Genomic DNA, 25,762 nt, shown 5'->3' with positions numbered 1-25,762 from the left:
AATCAGCGAGGCTGGAAAGGACCTGTGAGGCCATCGAGCCCGACCTGTGGCCGAGCATCACCCTGTCACCTGGACCGGGGCACTGAGTGCCACATCCAGCCTTTCTTCAACACCTCTTGGCACGGTGACTCCACTGCCTCCAAGGGCAGCCCATAGCAACGTTTAATCACCCGTTTTGTGAACAAATTCCTCCTGACGTCCAACCTGAACCTCCCCCGGCACAGCCTGAAGCCGTGTCCTTTATCCCGTCCGCTAATTGCGTGAGGGATGAGACCTACCCACATAGGGCAGCCTGAACCTCCGCTGGCACAGCCTGAAGCCGTGTCCTTTATCCCGTTCGCTAATTGCCAGGGGACGAGATCAACCCCCACAGGGCAGCCTAAACCTCGCCCGGCACAGCCGGAAGCCGTGTCCTCTATCCCGTTCACTGCCTGCCGGGGGGACGACACCGACCCCCACGAGGCAGCATGACCAGAGCATCCGGCCTGGCTGAGCTCCCGGTGTCCCGCCCCTATTGGCGGGTCCCGCTCACGTGACCGCGCAGGGGGCGGGGCGGGGCGGCTCCCCCTCCCGCTGCCGGCTCGGCGCCTGCCGGGTAGCGCCTCACCCCCGCTGCGCGCGCCACGTCCCGCCTCCCGCGCCCGCCGCCGGGTCCGCGATTGGCCGGGGCGGCGCCGAGCCGGCCGCCGATTGGCTGCCGGGGCAGGGTCGCGAGCGGCCGCGCGAGCAGCGGGTGAGGCAGCGCGTCGGCCGCGGCGGCGGGTGAGGCGAGGGGGGGCGGCGGCGGCAGCAGCAGCGGTAGTGGCGGCGGCCGCGGCCGAGATTCTCTCCTTCCCTTTGGGTAGCCCCTTCCTCCCTCCTGAGCAGCCCCTTCCTTCCCCCCCGGGCAGCCCGTCTTGGCGCGGCCGATCCCGGGCGAGGGGCGGTGCGTGAGGGGAAGCTCGCCTGGAAACCACGTACAGGCCGCTCGGGGCGGCCCCGCCGTTCCCGGGCAGGGCAGGTGCCGGCAGGAGCGTGGAAGCGCCTCGGGGTGCTGGGCCGAAGCTTTTGTTCGTGCAGGTGAACTGCTGTGATGAGAAGGTGACAGGTCACGGGGAATAATGTAAATACAAGATCATGTGGAGATAATATGGGGAGTTTTTTAAGGACGTTTTAAAATAGAGAGTTGGCGTATAAGAGGAAAAATGAACCCTAAGGGGCATGGTGGTTTAATTTCTCTTTTCTGTAAACTTACACTGCTTGCTGTGTGCACCTTTAGTGATACTGCTGCCGTGCTCATGTTCTTCTGTAGTGGTCATAAATAAGTAACTTGCTGGGTGCGTGTTTTCCTTTTGTTTAACGAGCTGTTGAAATTCCAGATATTGAGGGTGAGTAGAGTTTGAATGCTGAAATCAATCGTAGTGCATTGATCTCTGCCTGACAGCGTCAGCAGTGCTTCATTAATATTAACGTGCTGTCCTCAGAGTGCTCTGCAGCTCTTGTGAAGGCAAGACTTAAAAAGATTAAATGAATAGGAATTATGTCTTCTGATCCCCACTGGCTTTTACCTAGGTGATTAAAATGAGTCAGTCGAATTATGTGCACATCAGGTCTAAAAGTTCTGGTTACTTGTTGCTGAATGCAAATAATGTGCTTTGTAGGGGTCACTAGGTAAACCATGATTGCTGTGTGTAGGAACTCAGCATTGTTACACAAAGAGATATCTGGGGAGAATACTGGACGTTTCAATGTTTTTTTCAGACAAGCACGCCCTTTTGTTTGTAAGACTTACCTGCTGCTGTCTCTCAAAGCTGTAGCAGAAAGACTGACATTCTCAGCAGCTGGTGGGGAGGTCTGTCTGTCTGTCCGGCCAGGAAGTGCAGGTGTTTGGTTGTCTCTGTCACATAATACCTTGTGGTCTGTAGGTGTTGAAGGGTTTCACTTACCTCTCAGTGGTATCACAGTGCACTGTGCAGGCATAATCATTGCTGAGCAAAAGCTTTTGATTAAACTAGTGCTGAAACTTGGATTTTTTTTCTCTGTCCTAAGTTGACAAGATGGGATAGCATGAATGAAATCTGATTAATCGGGTTTTGCATGTTCAGGTAAATATGATGGGGCTATATTTTTAACAAAGCTTTAGCAACTTCTGTTGCAAGTATGTATGATTTTCAATTCCTGCTTTAAATTTCATACTAGTACTAGCTTAGATTGTCCCTGTAGTATTTACTGACTTGTATCTCTCCATATCTTTCCAAACAGGTGTTTCTCTTAGTACTGGGCTGCTCCATTTTTTGTAGCTTCCACACCAAAAAACAGACTCCTGTTTCTGGCTTGTGACCTCTGCCAAATGCGTATTTACTTTGCTTGTAGCTGGTCTGTGTCAGTTTGGGACAGAGTCTGGTCCTTTACCCAGAGATTCTTCTGCCCATTTGGCTGTTGTGATAATGGGGTGTTTCTGCTTTATCTTCCTTTATTATTTTTTAAAAAATGTTTCCTTATTAGATGGACTTGAGTCTTAGCCTAAAAGACTGAGGAGATATGCTTGCCCTAGTTCTTGCTTAAATAAGGAGGAGCCTGGTCTTTTTGCATTTCGTTTTTTATGTGGCTGGTATTCCTTTGAACCTATGCTTCTTTAAAAATTTTAAACTTCTTGAAGTTATGCCTTTTGAATTTAGAGATTACACCTTTCATTTTTCAGATTTCATACCTTTGTTTATTCTTTGTTGAGGCTAATCTGCTCCATCAATCCCATCAAGTCATTCTCTTTTATGTTTGTATGGACCTTAAGTGAATGAGAGAAACCTTCAGTAAAAAGAATATGAATATTACATTTCTTTTAAAGAGCAAGAACTCATGCTCTGAAGGGCACCTGGATAAATACAACATTGCAAAAACTCATAGAAGAATTTAAATTTGAAAGCAGTTGCATCTGATTTTCTTTTAATCTTTCATTTTTAGGACTCACTAAAAAGTCTGGCAAAGGGCTTCTGTTCATATTTACTGGATATTATACCTTATGTGTAGAGATTCCAGAGCTTTGATATTTATTTAATGAGCTTTTTTTCATTTATCAGGGGTATTATCTCTCAGCTGTGTTGACTTGCTATTTGATATGAGAGGATGGAACAGAGCCTGCAAAAGTGGTTGGGAAAAGTTGGGGCAAACAAGCTCCAGGGGGCTTGGAAATGTTGACCTCCTCATTTCTAAACCAAGGAATTCCTCCATAATTCCATATCAGTAAGGAAGTTCTTCAGCATTGCTAATTTCTGGGTTTCATTAAATGAACCCATGAAATTCCAGCCCCTTCATGCTTTATGCAGTGAAATGGAATTCTTTGTGTTACAGCTCCTTGGTAATCTTGTCTGAGTGCTGCTCATCCTTGTAGTGGTTTGCTGAGGCAGAGCAGAAGGACCATTTTTATGGCAATATTACTGTCCCTCAGGGCTCTTCATTTTAGTCATTGAGTTATGGAAATTTTGGGGGAATTAAACTGTTTTTACTATAGGTAGCAGCAAGAAGAGAGATAAATAAAGGTCAATATTTTAAAAGAGGTACTATTCTGTTTTCTAAAAGCCATAAACGTTTAACTTCTGCTTCTGAAAATGGCATGTATACTGGGCATGAGATGTGAATTTGCTGATGATTTCATTCTTGCTGTCCAGCAGTTTCTTTTGGAATGAACCCTGTCTGTTCTTGGCACATAAACCAATTGTGAAATAGTTGAGTTTTGTGAAGAAAGGTATAGTGCAACATAGTCTGAAAGAAATAATTATGAAGCTTGCCTGGAGGTAATCCTGTAAACTCATAATCTGATAAAAATACACTGAGAAGCATTTTTCATTTAGATAACAGATTAACTGGAGGTTGTCCAAACCTGGTGGTTTTCCTTAGAGCCACAAACTAAGGAAGCCAGTCCAGGAACTGGGTGCTGCTCTGTGCTCTTACAGATTGATTTCAGTCACTTTCTTCTGCAAGAACAGACGGGTCATTGAAAAGAGCAAGATGTTGATGACCCCAGTCTCAAATACTTGAAGTATTTAGGCTACAGAGGAACCAATAACTTACAAAGTGAACTATAAATATTTGTTTTACTGAAGTAGTTGTTTTGTTAAATGAATGCCCTTTGTGTTCAGTCATCAAAGCCTTGGAACCTGGAATTATAAAGGGTCACCTTAATGTTTTAGGGCAGGATAAGTGTTTTGGATTATTTCCAGTGCTTTGTGTCGTCATGCTCCTTCTTTTATTCCTGGGGTTTTGAATCCCATTGACCAAGTTTCTGAAATTAATTATCAATATTTCAAGAATTGCTTTGACAAGTTTCTGAACTTTGCAAGGTGCAATTCACCAGATACTGTTGGCCTGGATGCTTGTAACTTCTCAGCACTGTCTGTATTCCGTGCTAGCACCTGTCTGTCTTACCTGCCCCTGTCAGGTGAAAACACTGAATACAGTCTGACTGTCCAAATCACACACTGCTCTCTTTCCTGCTGCATCAGGGTTGTGTCTCTTGCCTCTTACTGCTAATACATGTAGGACTGTTTTATGCCTGTGAGATGGAACCCATTTTGTAGCTTGCCTTTTTTAGCTTACTACTTCATATTTACACTATTCTGTCATCCTCATGTTATGCTACTTTTTTCTACATCTGGTTTTGTGCTTTTAATTGGTTATCTTGTCAGTTTTTGTTGTTCTTTTACCTGTTTGCCTTTAGGTTTCTAAATTCTTGGAAACTTTCTAGACTTGCTCTGATTTCTTTGGAGGAAGTTCTAACACTCACTTTTCACCTCTGTCCAGATTGTCTTTATTGTTAGACTTGGACCTCTCATTTAATCAGGAACAAAAACATAGTTTTCTTCTCTGCCTGGAAGAAAACACGACTCTGACTTCTTTTAAACCTATGAGCTGGCTGAGAGACCAATGTATCAGGATACAGTCCTTCCTTTTAGTCCTATCACTTGCCTTAGTCAGCCAGTCCTGTCTTTGCAGTTGCTCAGCAAAACTATTACAAGTTTTGTGCTTTTTTGTACCCTAACTTTTTCTTTTGTTTGATTTTGTCTTGATGCAGCTTTCTTTTTTCCTCCTTTGATTTCCACACTGCTTGTTGAACAAGTCTGGACTTTGGAATGAGGTGGAGTAGATCACATGTAATCACACCTTTGGAACACGTTTCCCCTTTTTGAAGGAGCATTCCTCTCTTTTGTGTCACTGCATGTTACAGTGGCAGATAGGATGCCAAATCCAGTGTGGGACATTGTATTCCTCCTGTTTTAAGTGCACTGCAGATGCAGTGAGATCCATGCAGTGGGTTCTCGAAGGGAGGAATAACAGATGCCTAAAGGAATAATAGATCAAGTGGATGGTGGTGCTTCTCTAATAGACTTCTCAAGCATTCTATAAAGAAGTCTATGACTTATTTATTTACTGTGAATGAGTGTAACTTATATTCATGGCTGTTTGGTAGCTAGCCCATTATTCTTTCCTATTGTTTTTCCTATAACAGTTGTCATTTTCATTCTAATCTCCTGGTATAAATTAATAGTTTCTTCTGAGCTTAGTCACAAACAAAAGCAGCTCCTATGATGATGAGAAAACTAATATCAACTGTCTTTTAAGGCTGTCTAAAAAAAGATAACTGTAAGATTGTACTGTTTCTGCCAAGTTTCCACAAGAGGTACATTATTACTAAGGGACTGTAAACTGTTGAAAACAATTAGTAATGGAAACAATGATGGTTTAACTGTAGGGCTTGTTTGGCTTCTCCAAACAGCAGAGCTTTTCCATCTCCTGACTTTCCATCTTCCCAAGTACCAGTTCCTTGCTGCTGCATTGCTTTAGTCATCCCTGTCTGTATATAGAGCAACAGCAGCACCATTGTTCATATTACAAATACGTTGCTCGAGGTGGATCAACAGAGTGTTGTTTCCAGCCTGCTACACAAAAGAAATGTAAACCCAAATCTGTGGCTTCCTTTCCTGGTTTTGGTGGCATACACTTCTCAGTGGTGTCCAGGTTATGGCTGGTGTAGAATGCAGTTAAAGAAAAGCTACACTATTTTTGCTAGAGGAGCAATAAAACTATCTTGAGTCAGGTGAATGGAAGTGTATATAAACAAAATTTGAAATCTGCCTAATCTTATAAACTGCTTGAATATTTTCATGTCCTATATCAACAGTATTTAATGTAATTTTCCTGCATTAGTCATTTTTCCATGTTTCCTTTCTCTCCTTAGTTGTAGGAAAAAGGAAGGAACAACAAAGCTGTCAGAGAATGTGAGTCAGGAGAGGTGATCAGCTTTCTGCAGTCTGTTCCTGCATAGAAATGAGTTTTAGACATGAGGGTGGCACTTCAGTCTCAGTGCTAATCCCCATCTGCAGGCGTTCCATAGGGCTCGATGCTCACTTGGAGTTGTTGAACGCCATCATCTGTCCGAGCTCAAGTGAGCAGTCATTTCCCCAACTTTTTAATTGTTAACTTTACAACAGCTTAGATTTCTTTCCAGTACCTGAAGGGGACTACAAGAGAGCTAGAGAGGGACTTTTTGCAAGGACACGTAGTGAAAGGACGGGAGGCAGTAGCTTTAAACTGAGAGAGGATAGGTTTGGGTTAGATATGATAGATACCACCATGAGGGTGCTGATGCACAGAAACAGGTTGGTGAAAAAAATTGTGGATGCCTCATTGCTGGAAGTTTTCATGGCCAGGCTGGATGGGGCCCTGTGCCAACCTGATAGTGGAAGGTGCTCCTGCAGATGGCAGGAGGATTGGAACTGGGTGACTTTTGAGCTCCCTTCCAACTCAGACAATTCTATGAGTCTATAAAAACTACACTACTAAAAAGTCATAGTTACCTGTATTAAGTAGATGCCTTCTGAACACCTTTGTTTCACAGTACAAGGTATTGGTGTCATCTGTCTTTTATCTAAAGCTTGTTTTTTTTAGGAATCTAGCGGTTTACTTCTGTACATGTTCCACAAAATGCATCTAAAATTCTTATGTGTCTCATTTCAGAACTACTATGGAACCTTGGCAGCCTTGTAGGTTTGGAAGGCTTAAATCCAAGTTCGGAAAGGCCTTTTCCAGTCCTGATGATTTGCTGGCTGAAGCGCTTAATTAGGATGGCTTTTGAACAAATTGGATTGAACATGGAATCAGTAAGTGTTTCAAACTTCCTTTATGTTTTCAGAAAATAAGGTATAGAAAGCACTTCATGTGGTTTAGTTTGTGCTTATCTAGAAGAACGTTTTAGATACACTCAATACTGGGATGATTCTGCATTGCTGAGAAGTCATCAAGTTTATGACTGAAATATTGAGTAATAAATGTGTTAAAAGTACTATGCAGTTCCTTGTGATTCCAATAAACTGTTTACTTTTTAAACATTGCTGTTCATGCTGGACTTCCGTGTGTGTTTTGAAGCTGAAGAAGAATTCCATCTTATTTCTAACAGTGATTAAAGAAAATCTTATTGCTTGTTCTTACCTTGGAGATAGAAAAGCCCCATGAAACTGAGATGATTATACTTGTGCTACATTTACCTCTTCTGTGCTATAGTTACCTCTTGTGGAGGTGTAACAGTACATGAGAGCAGCACAGCTGCGTTCTTTGCTGGGTAAACAGAGGAACAGGCCTGCATAGCTCTCCTCTCGGAGAATTCTATATAGAGAGTTTTCTTTGAATGCTTAGCAGAGAGAGACAGAGAACTGCTACACATCAGCTGCTCTGTCACTGACCTTTAGGAAGCTATTTTGAGTACAAATGTTGACCTCAGTGTAGTAATCCCTGTAAGTTTTTGAAATATTTCAATGGGGAAATCCTTAACAGCTATGTGCAGTACTAAGTCGGTATTATTGTGTCTCTGTATTTATCAGTCTTGGGAATCTATGTAGAGCAAATTGTTTATACAGTGTTAATGAAGATTGACATCAAGAATCTGTATTTTAGGATTTTATTTGAATTTTGATCTGAGATTCTATATAACTTTGAAAATTCAAAGTTTGAGAATGTATTGCATTATAACACTAGTAATTCAGCAATTTCAGCCTAAATAGGGAGAGAAGCAAGTTTTTAGTCTATTTCTCCCCATTCTCTGCTTGTATGAAGCTTGTGATAGTGCAGCTACATTTCCAAATGTCACAGTGAAGCACTGATGCAATAGCAGTGTATGACTAAGTAGCATTTTGCAGACTTGCTCAGCCAGTGCTTCAAGTCAACAAGAAGTTGTGTGAACTTGGTTGGAGCAGTGCTGAGACCTCAGCTCAGCTGAGCAGGGAACTGATTTTACTTGAATCTCTTGTGGCACAGTTTGCCTGCAGTGTCCTGACAATAATGTCCTGGCTTATCTTGTGGTACCGGAACTGAGTCACTCAGCATTTTGGTGCACCAAACCACAGTTGTTGAAGAGCCCCAAGGGCATTTGGAAACCAAATATTTTTGACTGCTAGTCAACAGCTTGGCTATGGTCTGAGCAATATCCAAACAAGTTTTGCTGCTTTTTTAAAAGGCATTGCATTGTGTTGGTAATCGAGCATGTAGTCTAGACTGTCTTGCTGTTGTGGAAGTACTTCTGCAACTTATTAAACCTTCCTTTGACTGGCATTATTTGTTCCAGTGCCCCATCACTTTGAGTCTCTTGCCAGTGGTTCTGCTTTAATCAGAATCAGTTGTGAATAATGAGACTGTATTACTGTGGTGCTGTTTGTCAGGGACTTGTTCTTGAAGGCCACTGATCTACCTGCTGTTTGCTCAGACGTGTAAACAAACAGGTGATAGGCACAAATGTGAGGTCTTGGTTGAGGCAACCAAAATGCAGCATCAGTGGACTACTCTGCATTGAAAAATTTGTGTTCAGCTTAGCAGTGTATTAAGCAAGAGAATGGTTTTTTTTTATAGAATGGAAAAAAAATAGATCTGAGTGGATTTGTGGCGAAGTTGCAGCTCTGTTGTGAGGATGTAGCATATGTGCAGTGCACATTTATTTTGTCAAAATTTTTACATTCCAGTAAAGCCAGAGGAAGGAAGGATAGAAGTTAGAAATAGGCATGTTTGTGTGAAGTTTCTGAAATAATCTGGGGATCAATACCATGGAACATAAACTTTCCTTTTTAATAGAACCTTCAACATCTACAAGTAGGGAAGTGATCTTTGCTTAGTATATTAAAATATTCAGCTGTGTGTTATGCAACTCCCACAGCACCACTACAGTCATCATACAAACAATATTGCCATTGCCAATCAAAATAGCCTGGATTTTTCCTATTTTCTTTCTATTACCAGGATGTCAAGTTTGCTTGAAGCTATGATATTTGAAAAACTAAAGTCTGACTAGTAAATTCATATTTGCAGCCATAATTAAACACTGGCCAAGTTTTTAAAATTACCATCCAATGTTCTAATTGTTTGGTAACAATGTACCCTGTATTAGAGTCTTCTCATTATTCTTTTTCTCTTTTGCATTGTTTTTGTTGCCTTTGCCTGTGCTGAAATCTTTCCTATTTCTCTCCAGGGTGTTTGCTTCTGTTCTGGCTCATTTTGTAGTATTCTCCTAGGATTAAACTCTCATTTTATCTCCTTTATAAAGCTGTTGTAAATACTAAATACAACAAAAAGAAGCAAATTTAATCCCTGTTGAAACAACATAGAAAAAACGTAAATTGAAGTAGAAACAGTTATGATGAAGCCTGGTGTGTTGAGCTGCTGTGGGCAGTTTTCTCTAGGTGAATCTAAGAAAGTTCCTTTCTTACAAAAATTTTGCCTTATTTTCTGCATTTTACTTTCCTTTGCTCCCTAATTTCACAGTTACATTTTCATATTTATTGTAGCTGATACTTACTTTCATTAAGAAGGGTAGACACTATTCCTGTTAGAAGAGCTCTTAATTAAAAAAGAAAAAAAAATATTTTGAGAAACGAAGAACTGTGACTTCAAGGATTTTTAATGATGGAATGGCTTTTCTTGAAACCCTATAAAAAGAGTTGTCTCTGAATGTAGGTTCTTTATTGTCTCAGAAATTTGAATATTGTGTTTTTGAAGGTACTTTCAGCTCCTGAAGTCTTCTGCATTACCTGATTTATTGTTTTGGCTTTAGGCTTAATCCAGAGGCTGTCTCGACCTTAAGCAGCCCTGGCTGTACTGTGCTGATGATGTGTAATGTGTTTGTGCCAGTTTGGGGATAGAATGTAAGGAGTTCACTGGGACAGAATTCAGTGTATAAACATTATATCCTACTCCAGCATGACAGAAATTACTAAATATGTTTAGCAAAAGCATGGTATAGAAGAATTAGGGAGAGCTATTACAATATGATGCAAAACTCAGTTCCCTTAACAACCGGCTTCTCTATTTTTCCCATGCAGGTGCTTTGGTCAAGCAAACCTTATGGTTCATCTCGAAGTATTGTAAGAAAAATTGGTACTAACCTCTCTCTTATACAGTGTCCAAGAGTTCACTTTCAGGTAGGTGTTCTCAGCAATTTAGAATCTGTTTCTCACTATGCTGATAAAGGGACTTGCTCATGACTAGAAGGTCTGTAAAAGTAGAATATGATAAACTAGATATAGGAGAATTACTTACTTTCTCTCTGCTTCCAGTTCAGATTTTTTCCAAATAAGAAAGTTGAAAAAAATTCATAAAAGAGAAAAATGATTGAAACTTATATAAACAGTACTTATAAGCTAGGCTTAAGAGGCATGTAAAGATGAACAGCATTAAAAATACTTGGGAAAATAAGCAAGTTTATTAGAAATCAAAAAATTAGTTACAAGATAACATGAGTACCCTGTTTGCTTTTGTTTAAAATACAAGGCTAGCACAGTGTAGGTGAAAGGGTAGGGTAAAGAGCAAGTGTAAAAGCTTAAGGAAGAGAAAAGCCATGCTTTCTATAATGAGTCTTTCAGGAACAGATGGGAAAGTGGAAGCTGTTACACAGAATCTCTTCAACTCTGGTGTTAGGGGTAGGGGGTGGGTATAGAATTGGAGAAATTTAGTGTTTGAAATTCAAGCTGAGAAAGGAATGTTCCGTGGGCTGAGCAAGGGTGGGGAGTGTAAAGATGAATGGAGGGAATCAGCTGCCACACTTAACATATAGTAATTTCCACAGTGCTAAATTTTTCAATGTTTAAATTAATTTCTTTATCATAAATGAAATGTATGAACAATATTTAGACTTGAAATTACAGTAGATAGTTCAGATTACCATAGAAGCCTTATTGGTGTGATAGTAAAAGCCACACTATCATTTTGTCTCTCTTAAAAAATTACATGGAGAAATGGGACAGCCATCTCACATTTCTAGTGGCTTGATGAAAAAAAAAAAGGAATGTGGAGTTTTGTGCAGGTGGGGACAACAAATGGCATGCTGGATTAAACTTGAATATATAATTAGTGTGTGTTTTGCCAGCAAGAAGGCTCCCTGTGCCTCAGATTTAAAAGGTAGTGAAGTCCTCCTGTGTGTCTGATTTTCTGTGCTGTAAAGGCCATACAAGGGAAGATGATGCTCATTTGCAGATAGTTAGCCTAATACTGACTTCTCTTAATATGGTACATAAAAGAAGATATTTCTGGCTTATATTCTTGAAAGGAATGGTAAGATACATTTGGGGAATCTGTTCCTGATTATTTTTAGTACTTAAGCAAATAAATAAATACATAAAAATGTTTTTGTCTGAATTCTGTTAAAATAAATATAATATTTGACTTTTTAGTCGTCTTAAAGAGACATTCATTCAGCTTTGTGTGTACACTGAGTATAAGCACTCACTGTCTATGAGATGAAAGGAAATGATCCTGAAAACAGAAGTACAGTTGTAAGGTTTGATTTAATTAAAAATAGGAATTCCAAAATTTGAGCCTTGAAACACATTAAAATATATATGGATTGTGTGGACTCTACTTTAATATATGAAGTGCTGAACGTGTTAAATGTGATGCTAACATCTGCTCTTTGTGTCTTTATCTCAGCATTAAGATTCTATGGTGAGGTTCAATACTGATCTCGATCGTTTTTGTGCTGTTGCAACTGACACTTTCCTATAGCTGTCTCTTCCTCTTTCTTTCTTGCCAGCTTTAGCTCTATTATGAAAGGACCATGAGCTGAACCTTGCTGTAAGTCATTCCGTTTAAAAAAACAAATCAAATCTTACTTGCATCATCTGAGGGTGCATGTATGGAATCAATGTTTCTAACCCCAGAGCATCAGGCTTTTCACAGGTCTGCATTTTCCTTATGATAAATGGATGAGACTCATTGAAAGAATATCTGTAATGTCCATACTTACCTTCTAGCATGCTTTTGTTCAGCTAGTCTGAAAAAAAATAGTAGCCAAACATTTTGATGTCTGAAGTCTACTGACTCTGTGGATCTTGCCATAGTCAACATTTAAATTAACTGCTTAATACTAAAATGCAGCTTACATATTCAGTAAGAACTGGGAGAGCTTATGTACCTTGTGCACTCTGTATGGCACAAACAAATGAAAGTAGTTCATATGGATCTTTTGTGTGTCATATTTTTTAGATTTATATGTAGTATTTAGGAGAAAATAAACTTACCAGTATAGCCTAGGTAGATTCAACCAAACCTACAGTAGTGTCTCTCAAGATAGCATCCTTTAACTGCAGCATTTCTGTTTTAGTCCCATGTTTCTCCTGTCTGTGTGATGGATACCTGATAACTCAGTGGAAGTCTGCTAATAAATTGGTGTGCATGTTACAAACATCTGAATTTACTGGGCTAATTCGAAAAATCACAGCAAGTTTGTCTTACCTGAAGTGTTTCCAAATGTTTAATACATACTTGTATTAGTAATGGGAAAGAAGAGGTTTTTATTCTGTTGTGTATAAAAGTGTGTTAACGTCTCTGTTGTGCTTGGCACTTTGTGGAGCGAGCAGGGAGCAGTGAGCGTGCCCCACGGCGCCGCTGAGCAGCGTTTCCGTAGTGTAGTGGTTATCACGTTCGCCTAACACGCGAAAGGTCCCCGGTTCGAAACCGGGCGGAAACACTGGCGAGGCTGACTCTCCTTGGGAGTTGGACTCGATGATTCTTTATGTGTCCCTTGCCACTCGAGGTGCCAGAGCAGTACAGTGTGTGTAGTCCTCAGAAATCCGTGATGGGTCTGCAGCCCTCAGTGTGTCTGTGTGTGCAGCACACATGCACACTAAGATAGGCAGAAAGCCTGGGAAAGAACAAGTGGGGAAAACAACTTCACAGTTTCCAGAGAAAGAAACTGGAACCTCTGTTTTCAGTACTCTTTTCTCCATTTTAGCTGCTGGCAGAGCAGTTGTTCAGGTTTTTTTTCTGCTGGAATTGACTGGAGGAATAGGGTAGTCACAGAGGTGTTCATAGGCAGGTGAAGGTTTTGACAGATGGGTATTGGCTTTTCACCTTCAAATTACACTAAAAATCTTGCATTAACTTGAAATTCAAATTCTACTGCTGGGGAGGGCTTTGTTGTTTTTAGGGATAGAGAAAAGAAACATCTGTATATGGGGTAACAAGCAGATTCTGTTTACATACAAATATGAATTAAAATTAAGAAGAAACTTGTATCACAATATAACAGAAGGCTTACTACTAAATCTTGGATTAGAAGTTATTTATCTGTGCAGGAATTCTGGCAGTGATAGATATATTCTTTACTGTTGATTTAGAAAATTAATTTTGATTCAAGTATGTGTAGTATCTTTATTTAAAAGTGGCTTCAGTCTTCTAATGGTAATATTACTGCCAGAAAAATCTGTATCACCTACAAAAAGTGGCTCATGTATTATGGATCTTTTAAAATTGCCATTAGCATTAATACAAACGCTGTGGTCTTGAAAATTTCTATTAATTTTAAAAAAGAAAAATGCCAAGGAAACCTCAAACAGCAAAAATCCTAACATGCAATATAGTATTCTCTAGACTGCTTTAAAGAGAGGCAGACTGTAATGGTATTAGGCACAACTGTTAATGTGATAAACATATTACCATCTGTGCTGATGCTACCTGGAAAAAACCCTGTTGTTTCCAAATGATCTGATGGTGCCAATATGCACTCCTGGGAGCTGTGATAAAGACTCTCATACAAGTGAGAGTGTGAGGTGAAGGCAACTAATCTCAATTTCTAAGGCTGTTTGCAGCAACTCCCAGGGAAAAAAAACAGCCCCAAGCCCACAACTTCTCTCTTCCCGAGACTTCTGTATCAGAGGCTACTACTAAAATATGTGTGGATGTTCTTCTGAAATGATTTCAGCTCATCCAGGCTGCAGTCCTGCTGTGATAGGTCTGCTACAATATCAGATTAATGCTAACATTTCATAGTAGTTGGCTCTTACAGAGTGGGGTTGCCTTGAAAACTCATCTCAATGGTGATGGTCTGGGTGCAGGCTGCCCTTGCACACTGGCACCTACTGCCACCATCTTTGTCAGTGTTCCCAATTCCTTGGCCACTGCTGGCACAGGCAGCGCTTGAAGAGCTGCAACAACTCGTGCAGATTTGGCTGTGGACTTGTTTGTAGTGTTGGGTTAACAGCTGGACTCAATGGTTTTAGAGGGCTTTTCCCACCTTAAGGAGTCTGTGATTCTGTGGAATACAAGCAAAGCTGGGGCATATATGCATTGGAGATACGGAACTCAAGGGGAAAGACTGAGCAGAACAAATTACTGAAAGTTGTTTCAGTAGTTTTTGTCTGCTGAGATACTGATCCCAGGCTGCTCAGGAGTCCAGTGACTCTGAACACATTCCCTCATCTGACCTGGGGAAGCAGCCAGTATTTCAAAATAGATTTGAAACCATTTTGTTGAGTTGTGACTGTGGAGTGAGTATTGATGGTCGAAACAATTTTTCAAATCACCATTCAGGTTGCTTAACTGGAAATGGAAGAAAGGTTCCAGACTCTGAAACCTTGCTCACCTTTGGCTTCAGACAGCTGTAAAGCTAATGGCCAGAACCATGCTGGAAAATGGTCCATTTGTTTGGCATGTTGTAAATAAGATTGTTAGCACGTAATGTATAATGTTGTGATTGCATCCCACCTCTCACTCAAAGTCTTTGTGATTACTGAGCTGGTAGAATTGGCTTTTTGCCTGGTTTTGGGGTTGCTTTGCTTGTTTGCTTTTTCCCCCATGCAATGTACATACTTCTTGTACAGAAGTTGTAGGGAAAGGGAAACTTTGGCAGAATTTCACTTTAAAAATAATACTCAATTAGAGCAAAATACTTAAGAAGTATTGGCAGCCTTAATGTCTTTTTTAACTACTGGTCATCAATATAATTTAAAAACATACTATTTGAGTTAGTATAGAAAACTGTGAGAATGTTGATGTTTGTTTTTCTTAAAGGTAATAATTTGCATTGGATTTTTAGTATTCATTAGCATCATGTGATGTGTATGTAGTTAGCCATGAACTTCTGTGAAGTGTTCAGCAGAATAGATTGAATAGTTTGAAGTCAATGAAATTATTCTGGACTGAGCACAGGACAGAAATAAGTGTTTCAAGTCTACAGATGTGTTTTGTGCATGTGTGTGTTGATAGTTACATGTAGCCTCAGCAGAAGTATTGGGTAACATAAATGTGACTTGGGCTGAAAGTATTGACTCTAAAACCTTCAATCTTGCCTTTAAAATCTAGCTCATTTCTCAAGTCGCGGAAGGAAACACTCCTGCTCACCTCAGAGAAGATGCAGTGGCCTCTTTTGCTGATGTGGGATGGATTGCTGAAGAAGAAGGTGAAGTCTCTACAAGGCTCAGGTATGTTTCCAGAATCTTCTCTCTGGACTTCTTAACTGAGAGAAAGAAACTTCTGTCTGCTGAGACTCTACTTTGCATTACAAATTAACAGAGAGCACTTGAATGCTGGGAGAAGAGACAGAGGTAGGGTCTGGAAAAGAAGTAGTAGAGGTTAGACTAATAGGATTACGAAACCAAGACTTGTTGGAAGACATACAAGAGATTGACATTATACAAGGAAGACTCTGGATTTTATTTATTGATGTATTGCAAAGAACTGCAGACAATAGCTTCAAGCAATGAAAATGTCTGCTATGGCAAAATTGCTAACAGTGATTCTCCAGTTCTCCTGAGATTGTCATTACCATGGGGCAGTGAACTGTACAGCTTCTCATTAGCAGCAATGGTCATTCTGGCAATCCAGTAATTGGCATGTTGTTTTTCACCTTTCTGGTTAAGGCTCTGCAGTCTGCTGAGTACAGTGATAAAATTGTGGTTTGTGTTTCACATCTTTAATCTTCATAACAAAAACTGGCAGGGAAGCATGTAAGCACCTGTGTCCAGAATGTGGGTAGGTACTGCTGTGTTGGACCAAGGGTTCTACACAGCTCTGTCACTACATGAAACAGTTTGGCTGAAGGGATGAAGTTCTCTATTCCATCCTACTCGGGTTGCTGCTCAGACTATGCAGAAACAAAAGTACAGTACTGTAGTGCAAAGGAGATTTTTCTTCTAAACAAACTAATCTGTCAGAGAAGGGCACAGATTGTTGGCATCAGAGGTTACAGGTTTGAAAAGGTTTGAAAATAGGTTAGTAATGACCTAGATGCCCTCCAACATGACTTGTTACAGTGAAGCTTTGCATAACAAACATTCTGGCACCGCCACATTAATTTTACAAACCCAGAGGGGAGTCAGAGAAATCAGCACTTGCTTAGGAAACACTGTTCCTGAAGTCTGTTTGATAGGAAGGAAATTAACTGTCCAATACTGCTTTTATTTGCACAGAAGTATTTCATTTAAGGCTTGAACTGTAAAGCTCTTACATTTAATGGAGACAACAGGGAGAATGGCTCTTTGGTGCTTCGAAGAACCTATTGTGAAAGATGTAAGACTGCATTTTTGCTAAAACGTCTGCATGGGAAGGGGGAGCAGGGACAGATGGATGTGGGATGGGACTAAAATAATCCTGCAGATACATAGTGACCTTAAGGCAAACAGCTTATGATGGAGCACAGGAAGTGAATTACTTAGCAAATATGACTGTTTCAGTGTGCACAGTTTATTACATCTGTGCACGGTATTAGCGGAGCTGGTATGCATTAGGTGTTTTCCAGGCATTTGAAATTCTCTGTTTCAACAGGATCACATAGGTGTTACTGTTCAATATTTATCCACTGTAAAATTTAGTAAACAGTCTTGCAGACATAGTTATTTTTTTCTGCAAATACAGTTTTATACAGGAAGCAACTAAATGACAAATAATTTTTTGTCTACCCCTAGTCAGAGTAATAGCGACTACTCAGGCATAATATTTTTCCATAGTGTTAGATTCCAGTCAAGACATCTCTATTACTGCTCTGAGCAGAAAATACCCTTTGTTGTTTAGCTATTCCTCTCCTTTAAAGAATTTCTGGCAGGCAGGTTTTAAGGAGTGAAATGACCACTGGCTCCTTCCACCTTACTTTGGGCGAGCAGGGAGGTGGCTTCTATAGGAAGTATCCTGTTCTCAGCTTGAATTGCTCTCTGTGTGTAGATAACACCACCTAAATTTCAGCATCCATGATAATATTCAATTCTTCTTGATCAGATTTTGGCAAGTTGTGCTGATGGTTTTTGTCAGTGTCATAGAGGACTTAAATGTGTATCTAATCTTGGTTTGATGTGGTCAGAGCACAGGGCTTGTTCTAGCCTTAAATCTTGGCTCTTGCATGAGGTCTAGCACAGCTGCATATCTAACCTGATGTGCTAGCACCCACAGCAGCTCAATCCAGAGTGATGGGGCACTTGGGCTGGGTTAGCCTGGAGCCACTCTACCCATTTCAAAAAATCCTTTTACCAGGCCCTATTCCCATTCTCCTGTTTAAATAAACAATGGAATCCTGGCATGCCTGAGAAGTTTGGGGATTGGCATCAAGGAGCATTGAGGAGTTAAGTATGTGGCCACATTTTGTGTTTTAAAGTTTATGATGATTTGTTGTCATCAATCCTTATCAGTTCTACTTACAGAATCATAGAACATCTTGCATTGGAAGGGACCTTTAAAAGCCATCTAGTCCAAGCCCCCTGCAGTGAGCAGGGACATCTTTAACTGGATCAGGTTCCTCGGATTCTTGAGATAAACAGTTTTAAAGTGCTGGTGTCTTTGTAAGGGCTTATTGGACTTGTTTGAGCAGATGCTCAATAATGCCTCAGTGTTTAACATGGCTTGAGCTTTGGTGGGTATTAAGGGAAGGCAACAGAATTACATTTTCTTGTGAGAAGCAGAGGGAAGGTCATGGACTCTTTAAAACTTTATGGAAATTTTCTTCTCTCTTTCTAGTTATTGTGTTAGAAAACTTGATATGAGACCCTCTCCCATCAACTGGCAAGCAGTCTCTGCATCGCTAAGGTGTTTTGTGCACTCCATATTTCCCAGTGCTGCTAAAATTGGATTTTTTTTTTAATTTTTTAAAAATTCAGAAATCCAAACAGTACAAAAAAATGTCCTGTGGAACCAAGAGACTCTTCTTTCTTCAAAGGAATCAACTGCAAATGGCTATTTGCTGCCCATGGGGAAAAATGGTAGCATTTAAGGGAAGAAAAATCTTAATTCAAATGAGATATACAATAGGTTTGAGGCAGAGCAATAGTTTGGGATAAGAAGAAATGTATTCCTTTTTTCTTGCTGAAATATGAAATATGCAATATATGTATGAAATATACAATATATGAAATGTACAATAGGTTTGAGGCCGAGAAATAGAGTGGGATAAGAAGAAATGTATTCCTTTTTTCTTGCTGAAACCAAGGATTCTACAAAATGCTGTCTGGGAGAAGAGAAGCAGCACAGCTCATGATGCAAAGAGAAAGGATGTAAAGCTCTTATTTACTTTAAACTATTTAAGGTTTTGATGGAAGTGTTTGTATAAAAACAATTCTGAAGTCAGTTCTTCAACTTGTACCCCTGATTTGTAAGTAAAGTTGCTTTAGTCTTTGTCTATTTCAAAGCCCTTAAAACATGTTGTGATCTGTTTGTTACAGGTCAGAAGTTTGGTTAAAAACAACCCAGCCTCCCCCGGGCGAGGCACACCATTCCAGGAAGCCCCTAGTCAGACAAACGTCCTTGCCGAGCCCGGCGGGAGAGGAGCCGGTGCCCAGGATTGCAGTGATGGCAAACGAAGAAGCAATGCAGAAGATCAGTGCCCTAGAAAATGAACTGGCCTCTTTAAGAGCACAGATAGCCAAAATTGTAACCTTGCAAGAACAGCAGCACTTGACAGCAGGTATTAAATTTGCTGCACTCTTAGTAAAAATTACTTAATGAATGTGTTCCTTTTATAATTACTACTGTGTTATTTCTTTTTTGTGAGATACTGCAACGCCAAACACTTCTCCATATTGTTTTGGTTAGTTTGGCACAATAACCAAGGGGTACAGAGTAGGTCTTGAATACAAGTGACTTGCCAGATTTTCTGTATTTTTTTAGTATTCCTAAAGTCATCGTGTTTGTCTGTAAATCTGCCAGAGCTCTGAATCTGTGAATGAGTAAAGAAGTATTAAACAGCTTTCAGAGCAAAGCTCATGATAAACATGATGGCTTAAACCAGACTAAAAGAATGTAACTTAATTACTGACACTGAAATCTTTCCATTCAATGAGGAAATAGGCTCTCTGATATCATTAAGTATTCATACAAGATGCTAATTATGCTTTTGGAATATATAATATACATCTCAAGTAACAGAAAAGGCAATTAATTGTTTACTGCAATCATCTCTGGGACCAGACACATTGTCCATATGGAACCAAAAGTGGTGCACTGTCTCTGGTAGTAAACAGAATCATTATTTTCCTGGATTTCTTTCTCCTCTTTCCATCACCTCTGACTCCTTCTTTCCATCACTTCTGACTCCTTTCAGTTTAAGTCTTCAGAGATTAGCAGGAGAGGGCCCTTGTCTGCTGCACATGACAGGCATTTGGTTGTCACTCTTTCCTAAGGTCACTTAACAAGTACAGCTTTGCCTATGTTTGCGTATAAAATCATATTGTGATTTTTCAGATGCTCCTTTAGCTGTTAACTGATAGGAGTTACTTCATTATTCCTGAACTGCTAATATTCAAAACTATGAAATCGTTTTAAGGATCACCTGGTTTCACTCTTGAATTTTAATTATAGGGGGGAGGGTGGGGGCATTTGAAATAAGTATAAACTTTTTTGTTTTCCCCCTTTACCTCTATTTAACAGGAAAATTAAATTTTTATTTTATCATCTTTATCTCCCTCTTGTGGTAGAACGTGATAATGATGCTGTGTGTTTTCCTACAGATCTTCTGTTTTATTTCTATAAATATCTTTACACACTTTATACTCCAAGCCTCAAAACTCTGGTTTGATCTGATTTTTGTCATTTTTTTAAGGTGCAATTAAACAGAGGTTTATTCATTTATTTGTCAGGTTATTACTGTTACTGTATTTATAACACAAATTTTTACCTCAAGTATACATGGAACTCAAAAACAAGATTATTGTGAGAATCTCTATGGGTAGAGACAGATGAGTAGCTGGCCTAAAAATCTCAACCTCGGACAGCTGGAATAAGCTTCAATTTAAACACTGTTTGAGCTGTGAAATTTACATTGAAAAATCTTGTATGGTAATTTCTTACTTGTGATGATAAGTAGGGACAAACACTGCTCCTGTGGCAGATGGTGACTGCCAGCTCAGTAGCTGCCTCTGAGAGAAGAAGGGGAAGTACTGGTGATATTAGGGGCAGAACATAACCAGAAGATGTCATGGGATCTGTCCCACTGCAGTAAGGACACAGATGCACCTAGAATTGGGACTGGAATGTCAAAGGACACTTCTAACTTTTCAAGAAGGATTTTTTAGCTGAACCTGCTTATGTGGTTTAGGAATGAAGAAATTACAATCTAAAGGTGATAGAGGGGGCTCAATTAAAGATAATACAGTGATTTTCTTACCTGAGCATTTGTGACATAGGAAGTCACGAGTAAACTGACTTGTATTGCATGTTTTATTTGTAGTTGGTTCAAGTCCACTTGCTTCAGCTGCTGTCCCTGTTGCACCTCCATCACTGCCACCACCTCCTCCTCCTCCTCTGCCTCCACCCCCTCCCTCAAGTCTGGGTCAGAGTAAGTCTGCAATTGATCTCATTAAAGAGAGGAAAAACCAAAAAATGAACACTGGCCAGGATGTGGTGGAAAATGGGCCAAAGAAGCCTGAAGTACCAAACATGCTAGAAATCCTCAAAGACATGAACAGTGTGAAACTGCGCTCAGTGAAAAGGTAACAAATGTCCATGTACCAAGATTGGCATTCATGATTTGGTTTTGTGACTCAAAACTATTTCAGGGTGAGACAGATACTGATACCATTTTTTTTCCCAGATCCTTAGAAGTTACAAAACCTAAAGTGTCTCAGCCTGCAGATCCTGCAACATTAATAGCAGAAGCTCTCAAAAAGAAATTTGCGTATCGATACCAAAATGAAAGCCAAGGTGAAACAGAAAAAGTGGTTCCAAAGGCTGAAACAAAGACACAGACTGAGGTAGTGCTGGTGAGTATTTTGATTCAACACATCCTTGAACTAAATTATAGTTGTGCAAACCAACCTACATCTTTCTGCTAACGTGTGTAGGTGTTACACAAGTTAGCATCTCATTTGTTAGGTCCACAAAACCCTGTGAAGTAGTGCTGATATGCCAGGACTTTCGGCAATCAAATGTTTTTAGTGGCAAGTCTTAGGATTGTGTACTGTCTTGGCCCTAGCTTTAAAAAGCCTTGTTACAATTTTGTTATTTTTTAAAACAAAAATGTTTTCTCTTGCCACAGCATCTGATATTCAGAAAACCATTGCTAAGGGCTCACATGGAATCCAGTCTGAACTGAGTTGCCTGTTACTACCAACCTTAAACCATTCAGCTGGTGCAGGTGAAACTTTGAAGCGAGATCCTGAAACATATCAGACATTCCTAAGAATTTGGAAAATAAATTGTTCAGAATGTCTGCTGGATCTTGGTTCTTTGGTATAGGGAGCTTCTTCTAATAATTAGAAATGCTGAGCATATGAAAGCAGTTTCTTTATAGTGTGAGAATGTTAAAATGAAACTGTATTTGAAGTCCACCTCCTGGCACAAGTTATTAATGGCTTCTGGTTTATTTCAGATGGATTTGAATTTGGTTTTTAAGCAGTGAACATTCAAAATACAAGTCTCTATCAATGTACATGTAAAAACCAGCCTGGTGTAGATCAGTTTTGTGTGTCAGCAATCCTTGAAGCCTTATGCTGTGGAACCAGAGAAGAAGAGTAAAGAGGTTTTTTTTTTCATTTGTGCAGTCAAATAAATGCACATGAAAGTCCAAAATCTGGTTCTGCTCTGAATTAAGTTTTAAGGAAAATAACATTTTATTGCCACAAATCTCAGGACTTTTGAGTACTTCAGCTAATTTATGTTGACTTACTTACCTTTTTGCCTGTACTGGTTTATTTCTGTAATGTTCAGGCTGTTCTTCTCAAATAAAAGGCTAGATGTTTCCCAAGAATTAATCACGTTTCCTCAGCATCTCTGGTGTGTTAAGGAGAAGAACACAAGTTGGCAATATTTATCCAGACAGGGGTTTTTTTTGATTTTCTGTTTTTGAAATTTACAATCCACCTTTTGATATAAAGGACCGTCAAGTCCTCAAGAGCTAAGGAAACAAGATTTTCATCAAATGATAGAATGTTGCTCCATAATGAGCTAATAAACTCTGTCCATCAGTTACTTCCCAGTATCTAACTTTGTTAGATCAGACTTGTGTGACAGTTTTGAAAGGGACTTGCGCAGAAACACAGGGTAGAGTTAGAGCAGAAGCACTGTTAAACTGCTGCTGGAGCACTTGGTTGTGTAGGTGTAGGGACAGCTGTGTCCATCTCATTTTACTGTGCTGGAGCAAACTGCCTCCAGCCCTGCTCCAGCAGGTCGTTGGCTCCCTCCTCTGAGCAATTTCAGCTCCTGCTAACACAAGTTTCCTTTTACTTTGTGACATCCACATGCAGAGAAGCAGGGTGATAAAGGAAATTATTTCTGCCCAGGTTCTGCTTTTACTACTTGGATGGATAGTTCAACAGGGGGTCTGTTAAAAGCAATCTGAACATGTTTCTGGTTTTCTTTCCAGTTTGGACCACACATGCTGAAGTCTACAGGAAAGATGAAGACTTTAATTGAAAAATCTTAGCGTTAAAGATTATTCTGCAAAAGACTGTTAAGCTGCTTTGTATAAAATATTTTATGTTGCAAATAGCACTAGTACTGAGAGGTCTCTTTTCTTACAGCCCAGAAAGAGCTAATGTGAAATGCAGAAACGAGGCACTAAACATGTTTGTATGTAGGTGATTTATCAAGGGAATAAATTGGACCATTATACTCAGGTATTAATTTTGTATTCAGGCTTGGCTTTCCACTCAGATTTAGGTGATGGATTTAGTTCATTAACACTAAGTTATACATACAACATTTTTTGTGCATAACTGACCAGCTTAAAAATTTGTGTACATGTTAATAATGACGGTGATACATCCTTAAGTTAATACCAGTTTTATGTGAGCTCTACCTGTAATTTGCACTACAATGTGTAATTTTGTACTGAAATCTTCATGTTGAAGTCTTTCTTTTAAACTTAACTGTAGCAAATTTTTAGCCCAAAGAAAACCTGAAGGCACTCTGGTTTTTACTGACACAAAGTGAAAACTTGAACCTGCTGCAGAGGTCCTAAATTAAAAAAAAAATCCTGAATTATACATAGTAGTACATTTTTGTGCAGGGTTTTTTGTTTGTTTCACCTCAGCTTGCAAGGGTAAGGGAGTAAAACCTGCTTGCATCATCCTGTGGCCATTATAAAGAGAAAAATCATGCTGTGGGAGCCTCTGTCAGAAGGTAGTCAAGGGAATTTGAAATAGGCAGTAAATAGCAGCAGATTAAAATAACAAAGAGTATATGTTAGTTGGCATAAAGTGCTGTAGGTAAGAAAACAAAGGTACAAAGTACTGTGGGGTGCAAGTTGCCAAAAGCAGCTCATCTGTGCTGCTCTAGGAGATGCTCATGGACACCTTCTGCCCAGCTTGGCTCCCTGGGTACGTTTCTGGCAGATGGGGCTTGCACAAGCCCTCGTAGCCCCATTTGCAGGGAAGAGATGGGATAAGCTGTTGCCCATGGCCTGTTTTCCAGGGGAAGCCCTTCTGATGCAGCAGCTGCTTCCTGCCACACCTGTACCAAGCACCTGAGCTCATGCTCTCCACAGGTGCAGAGTAAGTACAAGTCAGGGTGAAAAAGGTGTTCAGGAACCAAGAGCTGCAGCTGAGGCGCACCCTGAAGCACAGCCATGGTTTGCTCTGACCATGGATGAGCATTGAAAACGCTGAGCTTGGCTATTTTTGGTGCTCTAAGCTGATCCCAGCTATTGGGACAAATACAACTGCCTCTGGGAGCTTCTGTTTGCCAGGAAAAGACAAAAGCAGCACTTTTTAAATAAAGACAGCTGAATGGCTCTGACAAGGTTACTGAAGATGGGGAAGCTTTGCTGCTTATAACTGGAATGTAGGGTGTACATGGAGGAGCTTTGTTTTCTGGTGTGGAACTTGAAATGGTGTTAATACGTACGCAATGTAACTTCCTTCCAAAGTGCTCTGCCATCAGTCCTACTGATTGGCCACTCAATCCTTCAGTTCTTTTAAGTGCCTTTAAAACACCTTTGTGAAAGTTAACTTTGGTTTTAAGTTTTGTATTTTATGCTCTATTGCCACTATATAAAATTAAAAGCAGATAAAATAAAGATGCCATATTTGATTTGTGGTACTCTACAAATGATAGCAGCCTCAAAAATGGAAGTTTCCATTCTGTTACAGTGACTATAAATCAGTGTAGTGACAACCTCCTTGTAGTGCTCCTCCAGGGCTGGTTTGCTTACCTTGCTGTGCAGCAGGAGTAACAGGAGGGGTGGCTGTGAAACAGCCCTGCACTGTTAATTCAGCTGCATGCTGGTTAAACAAACAAACAAACAAACAAACAGTGGTTCTCGGGAGCCAGTGGGGAGTTTATGCCTCACCACAAGGATAGCAGGAAGGGACTTGCTGAACAGCCTCTCCATCCCCTGGTACACTCAGCTCCTCTGGCAGCCCAGTTAAATCATTAACCTGTAAAATTCAAGATGTCACTTGCCTTGGTAAACCAGGCCAAAGCATGAGGATCATCCACACCAGACACTGCTCACCTGAACTGGGGTATCCAGCACCAGAAATGAGGTGAGCTTTAGCAGTGATGTAAAATTACTGCAAAAGAAATGTCATCTGTGCCAGAAACACTAATGTGCCATCAAATAACTTATCTTCCACTGTACCTCAATGTGTATCTTTTTCCTTGAAATTGCACACAGTGCCACTGCCCATAGAAAAACACCTCAAGTGCTCAAACTAAGGCTGCCCATGGAGGCTGGGCCCCCTTGGCCATGACCTGAGGCCAGTTTGTGTCTGTCTGTGTACAGAACGGTGCTGGGAGCAGATCTGTGAGCAGCTGGGGGGCCTGGCCCCTTCCCCAGCAGGGCTCTGGGCTCCAGGGGCTCCCAGGGGCTGTGGGACCCTCTCTCCTGTGCCTGGTGTGCATGGGCTCTCAGCTCTCACATGAAATGCTGAAGCTGCAGGAATGCTAAAGTTCAGTGTGGATTTGTAGAGGGCACTCCCAGCCAGCATGGAAAAAGCATTTTTCTTATTTCAAGTCCAATGAGAGGCACTTCCACCTGCATGAAGAGGTGGGATTAGAAGCAGTCTTTCTACCAGTCTGGTAGAGAGACCCCTTTCCAGGAAGGGTGGCTTAGAATAAA

General features: G+C 40.4%; 1 protein-coding gene and 1 non-coding gene across 6 annotated transcripts; both read left to right on the top strand.

Annotated features, from left to right (window-relative positions):
- Positions 1–719: 719 nt before the first annotated feature.
- On the top strand, positions 720–24,725 carry MTFR1 (mitochondrial fission regulator 1). Of its 5 annotated transcripts, none has more exons than XM_054285249.1 (8): positions 720–733; positions 6,991–7,133; positions 10,335–10,433; positions 15,589–15,707; positions 18,930–19,171; positions 20,933–21,194; positions 21,296–21,464; positions 23,066–24,725. In XM_054285249.1, exons 2-8 carry the CDS (start codon positions 7,068–7,070, stop codon positions 23,123–23,125), a joined length of 1,017 nt encoding a protein of 338 aa, XP_054141224.1. In that variant the 5' UTR covers positions 720–733; positions 6,991–7,067; the 3' UTR covers positions 23,126–24,725. The 5 variants fall into 5 exon arrangements, with proteins under 5 accessions (XP_054141224.1, XP_054141222.1, XP_054141226.1 ...); XM_054285247.1 differs by having other exon boundaries at positions 722–762; XM_054285251.1 differs by lacking the exon at positions 720–733 and adding an exon at positions 866–1,059.
- Positions 12,904–12,976, top strand: TRNAV-AAC (transfer RNA valine (anticodon AAC)). The gene has a single exon. It is a non-coding gene; the product is annotated as a tRNA-Val (tRNA).
- Positions 24,726–25,762: the final 1,037 nt, after the last annotated feature.

The sequence above is a fragment of the Melozone crissalis genome, unplaced genomic scaffold (assembly GCF_028551555.1).
Source record: "Melozone crissalis strain CALT ecotype California unplaced genomic scaffold, PUWL_Pcris_2 ptg000042l_1, whole genome shotgun sequence".
Taxonomy (NCBI): Eukaryota; Metazoa; Chordata; class Aves; order Passeriformes; family Passerellidae; genus Melozone; species Melozone crissalis.
Note: the sequence above shows the minus strand (reverse complement) of the source record. Positions and strands in the feature narration are given on the sequence as shown.

What these genes read in the sequence shown, in the direction of transcription:
- MTFR1 (XM_054285249.1), top strand. Translation starts at nt 7,068, where the DNA reads ATGATTTGCTGGCTGAAGCGCTTAATTAGGATGGCTTTTGAACAAATT. An exon ending in GAAGTCTCTACAAGGCTCAG is followed by an intron (nt 15,708 to 18,929) that starts GTATGTTTCCAG and finishes TGTTTGTTACAG; the next exon opens with GTCAGAAGTTTGGTTAAAAA. An exon ending in ACAGCAGCACTTGACAGCAG is followed by an intron (nt 19,172 to 20,932) that starts GTATTAAATTTG and finishes TTTTATTTGTAG; the next exon opens with TTGGTTCAAGTCCACTTGCT.